General features: G+C 36.2%; 1 protein-coding gene across 5 annotated transcripts in view; it reads right to left on the bottom strand.

Annotated features, from left to right (window-relative positions):
* SGCG (sarcoglycan gamma) overlaps positions 1-19,678 on the bottom strand; it is an 85,802-nt gene that overhangs the window by 44,564 nt on the left and 21,560 nt on the right. For 3 of the 5 annotated variants that reach the window (XM_061457687.1, XM_061457683.1, XM_061457685.1), the window contains 2 exons: positions 18,531-18,728; positions 3,393-3,494 (listed from right to left, as the gene is read on the bottom strand). In XM_061457687.1, coding sequence (XP_061313671.1) covers positions 3,393-3,494; positions 18,531-18,725 — 297 coding nt within the window. In that variant the 5' untranslated portion in view covers positions 18,726-18,728. The remainder of the gene's footprint in view (positions 1-3,392; positions 3,495-18,530; positions 18,729-19,678) is intronic. The other 2 variants (XM_061457684.1, XM_061457686.1) reach the window with 1 other exon arrangement.

A 19,678-nucleotide genomic window follows, 5' to 3' on the forward strand; every position in this document is an offset into this window, starting at 1 on the left:
ATTTAAATTTGCAATTACAGGCAACAACTAAAATGACTTTGCAGAACAGAATGGCATTAGACATGTTACTTAAGGAACATGGTGGCTGTGGATATTAAAAGGACAGAGTGGATCATTGCTGTATTCACATTCCTAATGTGACTGCAGATATAGAACACGACATTTCCCAACTAACCAACATTGAACGAGAAATAGAAAAAGAAAATGCTGAACAAGATTGGCTAGGGACAATATTTAGCAGTCTGGGCCTTCACCTTACTGGATGGATTTGTTCCCTCATACAAACCGCAATTATAATATTACTTGTGGTTTTGATAACATATCTTATGTATTTTTGTATCCAAAGGGAAATAACTCGCAACAGCGCCTGGACTCATTGAATCATAGGAGCAGTAACTAGGGAACATCCAAAGTACCCCACACCTTCACCTACCTATCAGGAGACAGCTACCTAAGAGAATGAAAATACTTGCTTAAGTTAAATGAAGTATTTTCAAAGGGGGGAAATGTTAGAGAGGGTGAAGTTTTTACAATAAAATAATCATATAAAATAGTAAAATGATTATATTTTAGAAATTTATAAATCAATAGTGAGGCTTTGTATATTAGAAGACGTTGTAACTTTGCCGTTTTGTATCATAGTTACTCTGTAACTACATGATACAATGGTAGTCTTGGTAGCAAGAGCTAACATAACTGCATATGGTGAGGGGAGTATAGGTGTATGTATTGTAAAACTCTACCCAAGCAGAACCTAAGTTTAAGATAGCCAAAAACAGCATACCAGAAGCATCCTGGTGAAGATAAGAGAATGCTAACGTCCAGAAGACGACTGGGACCTGGCCAAGTAGAGGAAAGGTGAAAAGGACAACCTGAGGAAGACTTCTTACTTCATCTGAGGAAGACTCCTTACTTCATCAGGGCGACCACCAGAGGGGGTGGCGCAAGCGCAGAAGAGGCTCATGTTGTAATAGATTGATGTAGCAATCTTTGATGCATATGGATTAGTCAATGATGTAATCTGTGTTGAATATGTATTAGTTACGAAATTTTTAGTGTATAAATTGCGAACGTGATGTGACGGGAATCGGAACCAGATTTGGGTGCGTACCCCTGGTTCCCAGCGCCTCAATAAAGCACCTCATATAACCATTCTGGTGGTTATGTGTCAGTTCTTACGCTAACGTGAAAGGGGCCAATAAGAAAGATGAGGAGAGACTTTTTAGCAGGGCCTGTTGTCATAGGTTGAGGGATGATGGTTTTAAACTAAAAGAAGGGAGATTCAGGGTGGATGGGAAGAAGAAATTTTTTGCAATGAAGGTGGTGAAACACTGGCACAGGATGCCCTGAGAGGTGGTGGATGGGCCATCCCTGAACACACTCAAAGTCAGGCTAGATGTGGTTTTGGGCTACCTGGTCTAGTTGAAGATGTCCCTGCTCATTGTGGGGGGGCAGGGGCTGGTCTAGATGACATCTGAAGGTCCCTTCCAACCCAAACTATTTTATGATTCTGTGAAGATGCAATGATGCTGCCCACAACTCTGTGCTGGACTCATAATGAAGGCATAAACTTGTGACAGGTTCCAGAGATGATGCAGAGCAAGTAGATTTCAGTTAGCAGACTGCAAGGAGAAAACTATTAAGGCAAGAAAGCTGCTATGATAGCCGAGTGGCCTAATTCTCTAACAGGCAAACTTAGAAAAAGAAATCATAACAAATAAGCAAATTTATGAGAATAAATATACAGATGGCACTCAGGAGATCAAGCTACAGGTGACTAAGCCTCTATAGAGTTCAAATATTTTAAAGAGCAAGCCAACAGATAAACAGAATACCTCCAAAGAATTATCGGTTCATAAGGGGCAAAGACATGCAGCATCCTGAAGGCTCTAATTAATGTATGCTACTAACTACTAACTAGACAGCTAAACTTCTGAAAGCTGCTGCCATACCTCTTTCTTACTATATAGTACTAAATGTATTAAGGCCTGGAATGAATACAAATGAGATAAAAGAGCTTAACATTGCATAACGTTTCTGGAGGGAAGAGGGAGTTCTTAAGTGTCACCTACGCTGGTCTTAAAGAGTTACATGCCTTAATGGATAAATAAACTCAAGGGAAATTCATTTAAGCACAAAAATAGAGTACCCACTGCCTATGAGACAGAAAAGAATACACATAAAATCAAAACTGAAATAGAGGTTTAGTAATGCAATTTCACCTTCTAAGAGCTGCTACTGGAAATACTTGTTGCAGAAAAAGAAAGGCTTAACAGATGGAAAATATACTGCCATTGCTTAAATTTCAGTAATCAAGCATTTTAACAACCTCCTTCTGATAAATTTATTTACATTTTCTCTTGCTTTATTAATACAAACACTACATTTTTCCCTAGATTCAGAAAAGTCTCATAGCTGGCTAGTTGTTCTTGGTGAGGATGATTGCAAGTTTGAAGTAATGAAAGAGCCATATCCGGCTTTTATTCTCATTGAATAGACTTGAAAGGTGCCATTGTTTGATTGGTTTATAAAACATGGCTCATTTTGTAAGAATTTAGATTACGGACAATAGTTCTGAAAAAGATTCATTTATTTGGCCAGAAACAGATACTGTTCTGCAAAAAATTCACTAGAATAAGTTTCAGAGTTCATCTGTCTAATTAAAAACCAATTCATATTCTCCCTTCCTCTAAACCCAGTACTCCAATAAAAATCTTTTCTACACATTCTCAGTGCAATTTTAAAGCTAATCTGTTTCATTAATATTTTCTTTGATGAAATGTTATTCTTTCTTTACCTTAATAACAACAGTTTTCTAGCTATGTAAACATGATTAAATCCTGAATATTTCCATTTAGTCTGGTAGATTTTATATATGTAAATATATAAAGATATAATACATTTAATATCATTGTCCTAAAAGTGACAAAACCTGAACTTATTAGAAGAACTGTAATTTTTCTGATAGGATCCACTGATTTTAGAGATATTGAAACTATTCTGTAATGGGTGAATAAACAAAACAAGCAGCATCACAGGGAAGCCTACACTAAAAAAATATATCGGTAAAAATAATGAAAAACTTCCTCCACACTCTTAAAATGTTAGCATTACTTACATATGACTTAATTCCTTTTAGAGCTACTTCTTATCACATGCCTAAGAGAAAAACATTAATTCTTCCATAGCATCAGAACATTGAACTGACCATGCTTGTAAAGTATGCAAAAACATGTGTGCATAGACGTATACATACACATACATGCACGTACACAAATGCATTTATATTTCCATGACAGCTGCCTAGACTTTGCCTAAATTCAACTGTTCATCAGTGCATTAATTTAGCATTATTGAAAGATTATCTGCTTAGTGGTAAGATTATCACTTACCACTCGAGAGTGGATTTCTTTGGCATAAAGAGGGAATAAGAATTCAGATTCCCCTTCCAGACGAAGACCCTCTTTTGTAACACGCAGGTGTCCCATTCCAGTCTGAGGAGAAGATGCAAGAATCATTAGCATTTTATTATTGATGCTGTATTTATCTTTTGTTATTTACACAAACTGATAATTTCCAGAGCTGCTTGCCTCCAGTATATTGATTTAGATAACCATACTAATGCATTTAAAATTCTGAGAGTCCCTCATTTCTTTGAAGAGTGTTTTTCTTTAAGAAATTGTAGCTTTCAAGAAAAAGTTATTAAAATTGGGATTTTTTTTTTTTAGGAAAAAATATAATATTACAGTCATTAACTTCAAAAGAAGTGTGTTTGTATTGACTGAAATAGTCTTTGTATTTGCTTTCTAAAAATGTCATGAGCAATAAACTTTTACAGGACTCACATAAGACACACCTTATGTTAACATTTCAAGTTTATCAGTAATGTACTTTACAAGTTTTACAAGGAATATAATACTTCTAAGCCTATTGAGGAGGCAATGAGGAATTTTTACTTGCTTCCATTTTAAGTTATTACTTCTTGCTTTTTAATTCATTTTTCTTTCCTTGGTTTCCCTACTTGCGCCCCCCTCCCCCCCCCCCCCCCCCCCCCCCCCCCTTGCAGTTCTAGGTCAAGGCTCTGTCTTTCATGCTATCATCTTCTTTTCTGTCACTTACTGGTCAGTTTTTGTACCTTCCTCATTCTTAGTTGTTCCCTCATGATTTTAACCGGTTATGCTTTCCAGCCCATATCTTTTTTCCTTCTTCTACTTTCTTTCACCATTATTATAATAGAATTGATAATGTGAAAAATGAGTCAGGAATTACTTCATTAAGTACATCTGAGGACTTGTAAGCTTCAGCTGCCAACTATTTCACAGGTATTTAGCGAATTTGCACAGGATTCACCCCTCCCCCTGCCAGAAAAAATGAGAGAACACTTGGCCAAATCTTTGCAGCCTTACAGCTCTGTCATATGTGAAAATCTTTCAAGTCAACTGCCTCAAACTACAAAAAAGAGGTGGGAGGGCTTAACAAAAACAGTAAACCCCCAAAGTATTTCCACTGTAAATATTTTTTAAGGTTTCTCTTCACATAAGTAGAGAAGGCTGCTGATGATACATCAATAACCTGTTCATCTAGTGAATTAAGCCTAACACCAATAAAAGTTATAACTGAGACTGTTTTCAAATACATGTTCTGATCAATGTCATTATATATTTTATATATATGTAATGCTAAATAATATGTCTAACCAGCCTTCAATGAATAACTGCAGCACTGTAGCTGTTTTTTTTTTTTTAACAGATTTGAAGAGAGACAAAAGAGAAAAACAAGCTTTGCTTAAATTCTGTAACGTAAGAAATATTCATGTCAGCAGTTTGCTCCACTGGAGAGTACAATGTGACTCTTCCTCAGCAAGGATTTATTTCAGGAAAGAGGCTTTTAGAATAGCTATTTATGGAATCTGTTATTCAGGGTCAAATATTTTTACTGCTTTGAAATATATAATATACTGGCTTTTCTCAGTGGAAACAATTTCCAAATTCTAGACATCACAAAGCTTTTAAAGAGTATGTTGTATACACTGATACATCTCATGAGACAAAACTGAAATAATACCTATGATGAGCCCCCTATGGCTTTCATACTCACTATTCCTAGCCAGCATTGTGTGATTTAGAACTATGTTTTTCTAGAGAAGACTATGGACAGTTTTTTTCTAACTTGTAACACAAAACAGAGATCAACACCAGAAATAAACATAGTTTTTAAGACAAACACTTTTGAAAAATATGACATGAAATATCAGGGTATTCTAAAGAAATACCACTAACAAATGGCTCTAATTTACTTAATTCAGTTTAGGGTGTCATTATTTGATCTGACCTTATGCCTTTTCCGGTCAGGTGAAAGTACATTATAATAGTCATCAGGTTTATACACAGTTTGCATATTTTTCTGGAATATAAAAAGCTAAATAGACAGTATATTGTAGAGTAAGTATAAAAAATAACATTGTCAAATCTTAAATGTATAAAGGCAGAGGAAGAAGAAACAATTAATTCTTGCTCTGAAGCAGACTGGAGAAAATTAACAGGCTCCGGGGTAGCAGCCTCTATCCTGCCTTTGGCTTTGAGAGGAAGAAATTTTTAGTGGAGACAAAACCCCTATAACTGATGTTGAAAAAGAAGATTATGCAATTGAATAAGCACACTCTTTCAAATGTATTCATATTTTTCTGCAATGATTATTCTAAAAATGCTATATAGATAAAGGAATGTAATGTCTTTGACATCAAGAATAATATGTGACAAAATGCAGCACTTAGCTGTAAATTCTTATTTTTCAGTAAATACAGTCACATCATTCAGGATTACTTTGTATAAGTATGTTCTGAGTATGTCCTATTTTCTTCATCACATATTTCATTTAAGCATTGACACAAAACTCACATTCTCACATATCTGAATAAGAGTTTCCTTATCCATTCTCATTGATCACTAGGGAAGTGCAAAACTAAGGAAATTCAGACTTGGGCTACCTGCATATATGACTATCCGTCATGATTAACAGACAAACTCTGTAAAGTGCATGAGAATCTGCAAAAAAATGGATTTCATATAATGATCCACACTTCTATTACTTTTGTGATTATAAACAATTATTATTTCCTTAGTACTATGATATTTGAGCATCCCAAGATTGTAGAACTGAGTTATACAGTACTATGAGATGCAGAAATTCTATTATCCCTCTTATAATTGGCAAATTGAAGTTACATAGAAAATAGGAAAGAGGGTTATAGGATAAACAACCACCCTAATGCACTGAGATCCAATGATAAGTTCCATACAAATCAAGAGTATAATAGTTACATATAATGTTCTCTCAACAGCCACTCTGCTTCTTACATTACCATTTAGGAAAAGCCAATTATTATTTATTGAGTATTGTGACTTCCAAAGTTATGAAAAACCTTGATGCTTTCAATTTCAAGGATTTGACTCTGTTCCTATTCAAATCATTGAAGAAAAATATTTCTCTTGACTTGAGGAAAGAGTCCAAATATCAGTTAGACAAGGATTTTGATGCAGTTATACAATGAGGTACTGACTGGGGGATAGAGACTGCTTCATTAAACATAGCAGATGTACGGCAAGTCTGGATTTTTGTTACCCTGGTGCTGGTGACTGTCACTGTTTGAGTGTGCTGGCACTGAGCTGTAAGACATTGTTGTGCATATAGCCATGAGACTCATGTTTTCTAATTATTGAAAGCCCTTGGTGAGGCAGGGACTGAGCTGTGGAGAAGAGGAGGATGAAACGCTATCTCTGTAGACACTAAGCAGATTTTGCTATTGCTGCACAGAGCTGACTGGCGTGAAAACTGCTGGCAGCTGCCAAACCCTTATGCACCAAAGACGAAATTTAGCATTAGTGTTCACAAAGGTGTAACCAGTTTTCATTTCAGAACTGCTAGGCATATTCTAATTGGAGTAACAGGATGTCTTCAACCACAGTAGAAGCATTTTTCATCATTTGAAAATGCTACCAAGGAGTTAAGTGCTTGTGGAAACAGAGACATGGCCTTCTACAAAATTTCAAGCTCTGAGTGTTCAAGCCTCATAAAAGCTCAAAAGGCTCTTTGATCCAGAAATCATGGTCTAAAGGATATTTGACAGTTATTCAGTGAATTGCCTACATAGGGATACTCCAAACCATCTGCAGTGAGTAGCCACCACTACTAGCAGCCTAGGTAAGACTCACTGTGCTACTGACCATTTGGAAGGGAGTACCACCTTGGATGGGTTATTATTCTCTTAGACTCTAAACACAACAGATGTAAAATATTTTTCCTCTGAAATAAGGGGAAGCAGTCCCGTTCTTTACAAAGCCAGTAGACAAGTGCAGTATGTCCACAAACTATGGAAAGGCTCTGAAATTTACTTCAGAGGACTATAGAAGGTCCGAGTCTTTCATCAGGACCAAAAACTTCCAAAAGCCATACTGACGGCTCTGGTGGTATGGCCATGTTCTTCTGGCTATGAATATCTGTGTTGAGGAAAATGGAGAAATGGCTGGATAAAGCAAGTTCAACAGCACTGGTTTGGCTAGTGTTAAGGGCATATCTTGTTAAAATAGGGTGCAAAAACTTTCCCTCTCACCTGTCGTTATTGTGGGGCCTGCTCTGGCTCATGACCAACAAAGTCATGTAGAAAGTGATGCGCGTTGCACATTGCTGTGGGACTCTAGGAGTGCAAACAAGCAGATGTAGATCTAGCACTCTTGCACTCCCAGTGACTTGCTCTCAGGTAGCTAGCTGAGCCTCATGCTGTCTGTGGCTTACAGAGCCAATATAATATCTATCTCCCAAGCCAATATAATAAAATACAGGTCTTCTGCTGTAGGCATCCCCTAGAACTGAGGATGAGGAAGATTCATTCAGTTTACAATGAGTATTTCTAGTCACTTGCATTCAATCAATAGCTGTAACTTTATTTCCCTACCAACACAGAAACTGATACACATGGAGCGGTCACTATATTGGGTAAATCATTCTTTGTATTATATTGGATTGTATCGTATCAGATTGTACCGTATCATCACTGTTTCTGCATCTTTCCAGCATTAGACTCAATTGAAGTCTTCAGACTCCTCTAGAAAATAGAAATTAAACTTCTGGTCATGCATCAGCCAATAGCTACACATGAAGATGTCTATTTTCCTATTCTGAAGAGAGATCAAATAGCTTGGTTACAACAATAAATTTTCTAATTTGATTCAAATATTAGCTTTAACACACACACACACACAGAATTCAAAACAAGTAGCTCCTTTCTGAGGAGTTAAGAGCATGTTTGATTGTAACAGCTGCACCCTGAATATTCAGATTTTCCAATACTAAAAGTCCACAAATGCTGTAGCTGCTGATCTGAACTGATATTAACTTCAGAGTAGAGAAGATGCAGTATTTCCATTCACGTGACATCTTTTCTTACTTATAGGATTTTTACATCCTACTCCTAGGCCAGCCCAGGGAAAGACCTTGGCAAGTTCAGTGCAAGGCATCACTTCTTGTGCCCCAAAGCTAGTTCAGTTAATGGCTTTATAGATCCAGCTTTCACTGCAGTACTTCTTGCAGCAATTACTATTTAGAGAACTTGCTTTGCAAACAAGAGTGTACTGTTTCATTGAGATAATAGGGCTGTGGGTAGAGATTGTTAAAGAGCAATCAGCAAAGCAGGATTGGTAATGAATCTGATGAAACTCTCTGTTTGACTTTATCTATTTTGGACCTAAGTACGTGCTTGGTATAATAACATTACTGATGCCTCATCTCATTTTCTGTTTCAAGGACTCTTTATTTCTTGGGCTCAGAGAGCGAAGTTTATTTGACTTCTTACGTGACAGTGGAGCCTTTTCTATCAAAGACATTGGTCAAATCAGAGCTCTTAGCAACAGCACTCCTGGCTTAGGGCTGAAGACTAAAACACCTTTTGCAGATAGGGCTAGAAAGTGGCCAGATAATATTCCATGATCTAGAAACGTAGATGGTAACTTTGAACTCAACAGTTTTGTAAGGAAATGGCTATGAAAGATGCAAATTCATCATAGCATTGACATTTGCTTAGTTTTGACAAAAAACCTCTGCCATAAAATAGTGTTAATATTTCAGATGCACACTTTCAAGCTATATTCAGGTCCTCTTCATTCGAATATACAGAATAACAGAATTCCATAAGTAAAAAAAAGATATTAATGAGAAGAGGTATTACTCAAGAGGAAAAAATAACAGATTCACTTCCAAATTTGTTTCCTTGTTCAGCTGGATAATACTCGGCTAATAAAAATGCGTTACGTCTGGCACTACATCTCCTGTGTTAGAAAGACAGACTATTAGAAAAACAGACTGCTACATATGTTTATTCAGGAATTGAGTATTTTATACATCGGCTAATTCCTTTTATTATATTAACATTTGTAATTTTGCAACTTAGCTAAAGACCTGCAATTTAACCTTTTCCATTGATTTGTCTTCTTGACAAATAAAAATTATTTTCTTCAGAAAAACAATGCACGGTGTTTATTTCTTGAATTCCTCTGAGGAGTATCTTTATCAATGACCTGCACAAGGGGATCAATTGCACCCTCAGCAAGTTTGCAGACAACATGAAGTTGGGTGAGCGTGTTGATCTGCTGGAGGGTAAGGTTCTGCAGAGGGATCAGGACAGGCTGGATTGATGGGCCAAGTCCATCTTTATGAGGTTCAACAAGGCTCAGTGCTGGGACCTGCACGTGGGTCACAACAGCCACACAAAACGCTACAAGCTTGCGGCAGAGTGGCTGAAAAGCTGCTTGGCAGAAAAAGATCTGGGGGTGCTGATGATCACTGAAGATGAGCCTGCTTGTGCCCAGGCAGCCAAGAAGACCAACAGCATCCTGGTCTGTATCAGAAACAGCATGGCCAGCAGGGCCAGAGCAGTGATCATACCCCTGTACTTGACACTGGTGATGCTGCACCTCAAATCTTGTGTTCAGTTCTGGGCCCCTCACTACAAGAGAGACATTGAGGTGCTGGGGGGTGTCCAAAGAAAAGCAACAAAGCTGGTGAAGGGAAAGAACAAGTCTTAGAGGAAAGGCTGATGGAACCGGGGTTTTTTAGTCTGGAGAAAAGGAGGCTCAGAGGGACCTTCTCGTTCTCTGATAAGTGGATAGAGTTAAGATGGGTGTCAGTGTCTTCTCCCAGGTAAGAAGCAGTAAGGTAAGTGGAAATGGCCGCAGGTTGTGCCAGGGGACATTGACTGAATATTAGGAAAATTCTTTTCTCCAAAAGGGGTGTCAAGCATTGGAACAGGCTGCCCAGGGAAGTGGTTGAGTCACCAACCCTGGAGGTATTTAAAAGATGTGTAGATGTGGTGCTTAGGAACACAGTTTAGTGGCAGACTTGGCAGTGCTGGCTTAAGGGTTGGACTCAATGATCTTTAAGATCTTTTCTAACCTAAATGATTCAACGATTCTATAATTCTTGGAATAAAGGACATTTGCATGATGTATATGATTACACAGACTATGTATTGATTCAATACTGTAAATCCTATCGTTTGTATTAGGGACATTTCATCCAATGGTCTCAATGCTCTATGCCTTGAGTAAGGTGTCTCCAACTACTAAACCTCAGTTTAAACAAACACATGTACTAGGAAGCCTTCATTTGAGAACAGTGGTTACTCTTCCACCTCACTGATTTCTACCAGAGCTTGGCAGGCTTAGGTCATTTTCAGTGTCAGTCTCAAAAACAACCTGTCCCAAGAGCCCCACATGGAAAAATGGCAGTTCAGTAATTCTGCCCAGTGAATGTTTCTGATCAGAAGGCTGGATTTCATGCATGAATACATATGCAATTATTTGTATATGGTGCAATTAAACCCAAATTGTCAAATTTCTCCATCTCATAGTTATTTCAGTAGGCTGGGCTTGACACTGGGTACTAAATTGTGGAGCAGTCCCCCATCCTTCATGTCTCTTTAGGAAAGTGGATTTTGAGCAGGAGAGGGTTTGCAGGTATCACTCCTGTAACCACTTGAGATCAAGGCTGGATCTCACAGGCAGGCAAGCTTGCAACTAGCATGTCCACTTGGATTCAGGTACTGGAAAGTCCCACATTTTGAAAATGTTATTTGTTGTCATCAGCGTCCTCAACCTCAACCCTGCTGTGTCAACTTATGTTACTGTAAGAAACATTATAGTAATTTTTCACTGAGTATGTGAATGTGTAATAGTACTGTTGAGAAAATTACGAAGTAAAGATATATAAAAAGTCTTCAGGGAGTCTTCTGAAGTCAGCTGATAGCACTAAAAAAAATTCATGGACAGAGACCTTTTTCACACTTCAGCTACACAGACTGTAAATTTCACCACCTCTATCATTCATCATTCCTAGTTCCTACATTAGAACAGCTCTGCTTGCTCCTGGGAACAAAAATACATGCCAAGACCCCAGGACAGTATGCAGCTGAACAACACTGATCGTGCCTAGGCTCAGAAAAGAAGGTGATACATCAGACTATGATATCAGAACATCTGTTTTTTTCTTTGGCAGAGAGTTTGACAAGAGCAGCTTTATTTAAGTTTCCCCAAACAGCTTAAAACTGGCAAAGTACAATCCAGAGCGGCAGTCAAGCCCTTAGGAGCTCAGCAGTCCACACTCCTTAAACTTGCACGTACACTGTAATGTCAGTGTACTCAGATATTTAAAAACTCTTTATCAATATTATAAATTATTCCAAGAGTAAACTTAGGTGTTGGTTTTTGGTTTTTCCATTTAAAAAAGTGTTGTTCCACACTTTTACATATGCATGATTTGATTCATAATATAATTCAGATTAATAAAATGCTTTACGAAAAATAATTATATATAAATATGTATCACACTACTGAGAAGCCTTGCTTTCTTTGATAACAGTAGCGAGTGCCTCAACCTTTTTCTTTTCAACGATTACTCTTTGCATAAAATATTTAAATATTCACCATCTGATAGAGACAATGGGAATAACTGTGGCCTGGTTGAGGGCAAATTATATTTGACTTTATGGAAAAATAGCAAAATACAGCTGCTCAGGATTATTCAGAGTAGAAACGATGTAATATTGGTGTTCCAACCAATGATGAAAATATTTTAGTGAAAATTAGGATCAGAATTTGTGAATAATTAAATACATATTTTATTTCATTTTAGTCTTAAAAATATAACATTCTCAAAATAGCAACTAATCCCATGGACTGTACACTATTAATCATAAAACTCACGGAAAGGATGTACGAGTTCATTAGTGTATGTCTTTGCAGTGATGGAGAATTTTTGCTGTGAATGAGTGTTCTTTACCGTACATTTTTATTGCTGTCTAGTCTGGTTTTAAATGTTCCACATGACTGGGATCTCCAATTTAATATGGCATGCTATTATACAGCCTAGTAAGTCTCACTGTCAGAAAGTGTTACTTGATTTTCAGTTAAAATTTTACCTTCTTGTTTCATCACATTTCTAGTTTTGCATTTTTTCATATTTCCTGAAGAAATTCTATCTCCAGTGCCAGAATTTGTCAAGTGCCTAAATAGGTCTTTGATTATATTTCTTTCAAAATACATATAGTATTTCTAGATCTAGACCAGTATTATCAGCCAATTTGTGTATACGTAGTCAGATTATATATACTTAGCTTTTTAGCATTTTCTTATACAATATAAAAAAGTTGTCACTTCCTTATAGAAAAGCTTGAAAAATAATTACAAAACATTTTTAATGCTTTCTCTATATTAATTATTAACTGCCCATGAGAACTCAAGAAGATTAGCATAGTGGCATGCTTGTGATAAGAACTTGGGGGGACAGGTATACGGGTAGAGCACTCACTAATTACTCGTCCTGTTCTTAGGAAGAACCATGCTTAGAATATGCAGCGATGGACTGGACATTGTGTGCATGGCCCTTCATATACCAAGTTCACTTCTGCCATGACTAAGTTATCCACAGGCTGTTTTAAGGCTTAGTATTAGGGCTTGACTTTCCTCTAGGCTTAACATGGGTGGCAGGAGAAAATGGGACTGAGTGAAGATTTGAATCATGCTTGACTGACAGTGCTTCTAACCCAATAAAAGACCTGTCTGCTTCTCTTAGTCACACTGCTTAAAATTTTGTCAGAGAAAAACCTGTGCTACATGCCAAACTTTACACTGGAGAAAAGCAGCTAGTTATACTGGGGAACACCCTTATTTCATGACTATCTGTCCTTATCAACCTGAAATACAGCACAACTGCCTTGACTTTTCTTATTCCAGGAGACTGTGACACCTGTGGCATCCACTAAAACTCATGGGAACACGGGTTTCTCCATCAGAGGCTAAAAAAAGTTAGGAATAATCTTTGGCACGCAACTGTTCCTGACATTATGATAATGTTGCACAACCAAAATGATATTAAAACTAAATTGATGTGGGGTTTCTGAACAAGATTTGCTGGTGCATCAGAAATGGAAATCATCTGATCAGGTGCATTTTGTGACACACTGTGAGATTCAATAGTGACCTAAAAATAGTGACCTAAAAATTTTGGTCTGAGTCTTCACTCATTACAGTATTGACACAATAAACCAATATTATGGGTGAAGTTCTGAAGATATGAGTACTAATTCTCTATGTGATAGCAGGGTAGAACAGCTAAAGATTGTTATATTCAGAAAAAAATGTGACATCAGACTCATGAACTTGGCTTTTGATAAGGAATATAAAGATACTGTAAAAGTAAAAATGCAAAAAGAGAAAACCCCTCAGAAATCACTCAGGCAGCAATATAAGCAAAAGATTATAGTTGTGATATCATATCAGTTATGTAACAAACTAAGAAGCCAAATACCTCTTGTTAATGCTTCTTACTGAGCAGCTAATCTCTATAAAGCTTTCAGATGCTCAGTGTTTTATAAAACATTTTAATACAGATTAGCTCAACATCAAATTGTTTGCCAACCCTGACACCTTCTAAAGTCATGCCAATATGGAATTTATATGTTGGGCAATTAGTATGGGAGATACTGAAATAACTTAAGTATCGAACACCAAAACACAGATCCCCAAAAGTCCTATTCACCTGTCCAACAGATATAGGCATACATTCTTGCAGTAAAATTTTCTGATCACCACTGGACATGAACAAAATCAAAATCTTGTAAGTGACCAACTTACAAGCATAGTCTACATGGAAAAGAAGGGCCATGTGAAGAGTACTGATGTAATAATTAAGATTATTGTTAAGAATAAGGGGTTGTAAGACACAACTGGGCTGTTGCACTCCCAGATTAAGATTCTTCCTTTGCCTGGGAAAATCTGAAATCTTATCCTTTCCCAGAGATTCATGTTCTAACCAACATATAATTGATTTTGGGAATCTATTATTCCTTTTCTAGTTTGTTCTACTTCATATAAATTCATTATATATTAATTGGACAGAAGTACAACAGAAGCTTCTGTGTCCAAGGTGAGTGTTGTAATCGTCTGACAACTAAAGCATGTGTTATCTCCAGCCCAATAAAATTTTTTTTTTTCCATATAAATCAGAGCAGTTTCAGTTAGAAAGACTGGGAAATGCCCAGTTCTGTAGTTCATACCGCAATAAGAATTTAGAAAAGAACAAGTAGATTAATGAGTATTCTTGCATTCAGTATATTCAGTATTTTTCTAGTTAAATGTTTTAGGATCTGATGGCGTCTAGACAAATAAATTTTCATCTCGTGTGATAGTGTCTAGTCTAGTATAACTGATGGCCTTGAAAGTTAAGCATCAGTGGAGCATTTCAAAATCACACAGTCATTTCAATTAATTAAGTCAACAAGGTAAAATACAAAAGTATTTTTTCCTGCTAAACATTTATCTTCTCTTTGTCAGCAGCATAAGAAAGATTAAGTTTTTCAGAGAAAAACACTAATATTATTTATAGGAAAAAAGACATTTTGTCTTGGCAACATTAGATGGCCAACCACAAGACAAAACTTTTAGAAACCAAAGATGATGCTAAAATTTGTCAATATCCTTCTTCTGCTGGGTGGCTCAGAACTGGAGGCTGTAACATAGTGCTGTGTAATGGGAGATAATCACTTCCTGTGGCCTCTAGCTCTGCCCCTGCTCATGCAGTCCAGGAAGCCCTTGGCTTTTGCTGCTGCCAGGGTCACTGCTGGCTTATGCTCCGCTTGCTGTGCACCAGCCTCCAGGGCCTTCTCCATAATACCGCCCCAAGCCAGGCAGAATCAGTGTCTGCTGGAACCAGGGGCACCTTCTTTCCAGGAACAGGATGCTGCATTTATTCTTTTTGAATTTCATAAGGTTGGACCGTTCCTTAGACTGTCTAGGTTCCTCTGAATGTCAGCCTTTAATGGTACCACCAAATTGGTATCACCTGCAAGCTTAGTGAGCAAGCATTCTGCCATTTCTTCTAAGCCATTGGCAAAGTTATTAAAATGGACCAGTCCCAGGACAGACCCCTGCAATACCTACTACTGGACTTCATGTAGGGTGCAACATATTAGTAACTACCTTCTGAGCCTGATCATCCAGGCAGTTTGGGTTTTTTAGGTATCTATCTCATTGTCTCATTGTAAGTCTTAACTAGAGCTGAGCTTTGGCTTTCCTGACACAGGAAGCCCAACAAATTTCCTGGCCTAGACAATCTTTCTGAATTACTTTTCTGTAGCCTGTCCTTGATTCCAAATCTTCTATACTTTGCATTGGAGCTTTGTCACATGTAACATGCTCAGATGAGTCATGCTACTTCCTAGGTAGCAGGATAGATCATTCCTGCATTTGGAGGGTATTGTCCTTAAACACCAGTAAGGTTCCACCTTACTCACTGAGCTCAAAGCATGCTTATTTGATTCTGTCTTCTCTAAAACACCTGATTATAGTGAAACCAAAGCTTTTTTCTCTTAGCTGCACAAAAAACTTGAGACCATGTCCCTCCAAACTCCAGGAGAGAAAAAGAAAAAAAGAATGAGACATATTTGATACCTATGAATCGATCTGCCAAACTTGCGGATGCCCATACATTATGTGATTGGGGCACTATGAGAAAAGGAATATATTCCCTGTTCGAATTGTTCCCTTTTAGTGTAGATTTTATAAAACGAAATGAAATTCTGTTAAATTTAGTAATGTTCATGTTGAAGGCCTCTCAAACAACAGAGTTTAGAGAAGTCTCCGTCTTTGATCATCCTACCAATTTTCTCCAAGGAGATTAAATCTATTAATCTTGCAGCATATGTATGTGTGGTTCATGTTTTTTATCAGCTTAGCTTGTTTGCTAGCATTTATCACTCTGATGTCTAAATAACAAATTTGTCAACTTTGAGTGGGCTCATGAAAAGGCTGTGGTACAGAACTATCACTAAGGCACCAACACCCCTATGCACTATACTGCAAAAGTGTTTTCCTAAAAAAAAAAACCCAAAATTAAATACATACTACTATCCTGTTATGTTTAAAGGTTTTTGGGGGGACATAAACTCTCTTCAGAACTGTACTATAAAAATACCTTTTGAAATGTTTATCATGTTTTTTTCTAAATATATTTATCAGCCTTAGCATGGATACAACTGGTTTCCGTATATTTTACAGAGAAACAGTTGTTAATGTTTTATGTATTTTTTACAATTAGGATTGAATGCTTTTAAAGTATTAGCTAAAATTACAATATGTATTAATAATATTAAATATAATAGTGTAATCCCTTCATAATATATATAGAACATATAACTAAGAAATTAAAGAAGTTTTATCACAGCTGACAGATTAATATTTGCCACATAACTGATGACTGCATAGCATAATATTTCACAATTACTTTTAAACTCTTCCCAAAAATGGGAGTGTTTAATTGCATAAATAGGGTATATAGGAATCAAGTGATTTCCTAAATAGCAAATACTAATCAAGCTTGGAACTCAAGAACCATAAAAATCTGAGAATATATTGTTAACTTTCTTTTCCAAACAATAACCAAAACCCTGCAGGCATAAATGCTCAATTCCATCAGGAAAAGGGTTCAATGACAGTATGGATAATTTCTAGGCATTACAGTTAAGTCACTATTTAATTGCGTATGTCACAAATACAGGTTCTTTAACAGGGAATTAGGAAAACCCTCATTACCCTGTCATTCATAGTCCACCCTGTGAAAAAATGCCAGCCTGCACTATTTGAACTGTTATTGCACTGCTCTTGATGCCAAGGAAGAAGGACATTGTCCTTCAGTGGATGATCAAGACATTTGGTGCCTTCCTCATAGATAACTAGTATGAGATAGAAGTTCTTAGAAGTGGAGTTTCTGATGCTATTTTTTTTTTTGTTAGTTTTGACTGTTATTAGAGAAGAAATATCCAGATTTGTACAAACAAACCAAACTAACATAAAATAATTCTTAAAAAACCTTAAGAATATAAATCTGAGCCACACAGAAAAGTTTGAAGTTATTCATATTCTCAGACATTCATGATGTGCAATCACTAAGTGTACATCTTCCCTGCGAATTGCATAAAAGAAAAATTATATGTGATCTAAGATGTTCTGCATTGTATTCTGTATGACAATTAACAATGCTAAAAAGAATTTATCTTTCCACTGTCTTTCAGGTGAAAGAAACTTGATGGGCAGCGCTAGTAACTGTATTAGCAAGTAGGACTTAAAATTAACCTACTTTAAGAGAAATTAGAGTATAGAAACACTTCTATGAAGATAAAATGGCCTTAATTTAGTGACAGAAGCATAATAATGAGAGATAATGAGAACTTAACACTTTCTTCAGTAGCAGGGGCAGATTTTACAATTACTGTTTTTCTCGAAACAAGTCTATTCAAATCATCTGTGTATCATGATTGCATGTTAGGAAAAAATTAGCTTAGCTTTAATATTCAGTGATGCATTTTATTGCACTGTGACTAAACCTACATCTTGCAGACTTCTGAGAGTTACCCTTTAATCTACTACATGAAAAATTACATTATAAATATTAAAATATATATGACAGTGGAAAGATTAAATTTATTCCTGAATAATACAGCTGCTTAGCCTCAAGCATGATGCAGTAATAACTACCTCTGAGCTATAATTAATTAGTCAAATAAATTGTAAAATTTTAGATGCTGATAAACAGAAGAAGGAATCTACTAAAAACCAGCACCTGTAGCAATAGTTTAAGAATTTAGCATGAGATAAAATTATAGCAAACACGTTTATAACACATAAACTAAATAGACACTTCGAAACAACAGTAAAATACACTCTCTTAGAATGGTTATGATTTACCACAATATAAGGTGTCAACAACCTCAGTAGTTTAAAGATTATCATCAATACAGAAATTAAAGGAAGTATGTTCAAATATAGGCATTTCTTACATACTTTCAACTGAAGTACAAATTACAGTTGGGAAGGAATTAAAACAACTATCTATTACACACAGAAAAGCTCATGCGCGTACAAAATAAGTGAAGTGGTAAGGCAGGGAAGAGAATATGAAAAAAATAGAAAATTAAAGGGGACACTTACTGGGGAAAACCACATCACTTTAAGAATCCAAATTGTCAAAGAAAAATTCACAACTAGGATGATAAGCAGGAGGAGAACAAACAGGTAGAGGCAACGCTTTCTCCAGCCATAAATTCCGATTTTGTAGACATACTCATTCTTCGGCCTCTCTAGGCTAGTGCCTGGTGTTGTTGTAGTGTACTGTTCACGTACCATCTGCTATGTAAAGAAAAAAATGCAGTGCTTAGTTGAGTTAAATTAAAATATATAAAAACCCAGGGGAAATATGAACATATAACTGTAATAACAAATCACTATACACTAGAAATTCGTATGAAGTTTTACACAGAAAACATTTTCATCATGTCCCATTCCAACTACACTTACATGCAAATTCTTGGTACACATGATGTGATGTTTTAATATACAAACTGCATCAATTCCCATTTTCAGGAGGCTTAAATTTATTTTATTCTATATAGAATGACAACACTTTCCCCCCTTTTTTCATAATACTCTATCCCATCACAAAATATTTCATTGTGTCAGATAATAATCTTATAATAATCAGATAATAATCTGTGGCTCACAGAACAATATTATATTTCTGTAAAAATAGTTACAAGTGGTAATGGTACCTTGTAAGCCCAGGTTTAAAACACTTCTACATATTCCCGCAATTTAGTAATAAAATGCATTTTTTGTGTTGCAAAACACTGGAATGTCAAATATGTTAAGCTTCAGAATGTGTATATAAATACATGAAATGGTTCTTAATAAAGTAAAGAATATTATTTCTCTATTTATATTTAAACATATGTTAGCAATAAAACTATTACTTACTGGATTTAAACAACTTCCTTCACTTTATATTTCTTAAAGAACCATGCTTTGAATTTAAGAAATATCAACAGATTGCACTAGTTAAAACTAAGTTAAAAAACTAGTTAGAACTAGTTAAAACTAACTTTGACCTTTTACAGCACAGAGATCACCAACAACTTAAGCCATTCATTAAACCTTACAATTTTTAGCCAAGTGAATAAAATCTTAGCAGGTGAAGCTGCTTATCTAGGAAAAAAGCTGGCAACATCTGTCTCATTTCCACCAATACAAAACAAAAAAACCCACCCCACCATGTTTTGACCATGGATGTCAAAATAAAATAT

This window comes from Pezoporus flaviventris, unplaced genomic scaffold (assembly GCF_033815535.1).
Source record: "Pezoporus flaviventris isolate CSIRO_AGI_PZ_B2104156 unplaced genomic scaffold, CSIRO_AGI_Pfla_v1 ptg000025l, whole genome shotgun sequence".
NCBI classification, from domain to species: Eukaryota; Metazoa; Chordata; class Aves; order Psittaciformes; family Psittacidae; genus Pezoporus; species Pezoporus flaviventris.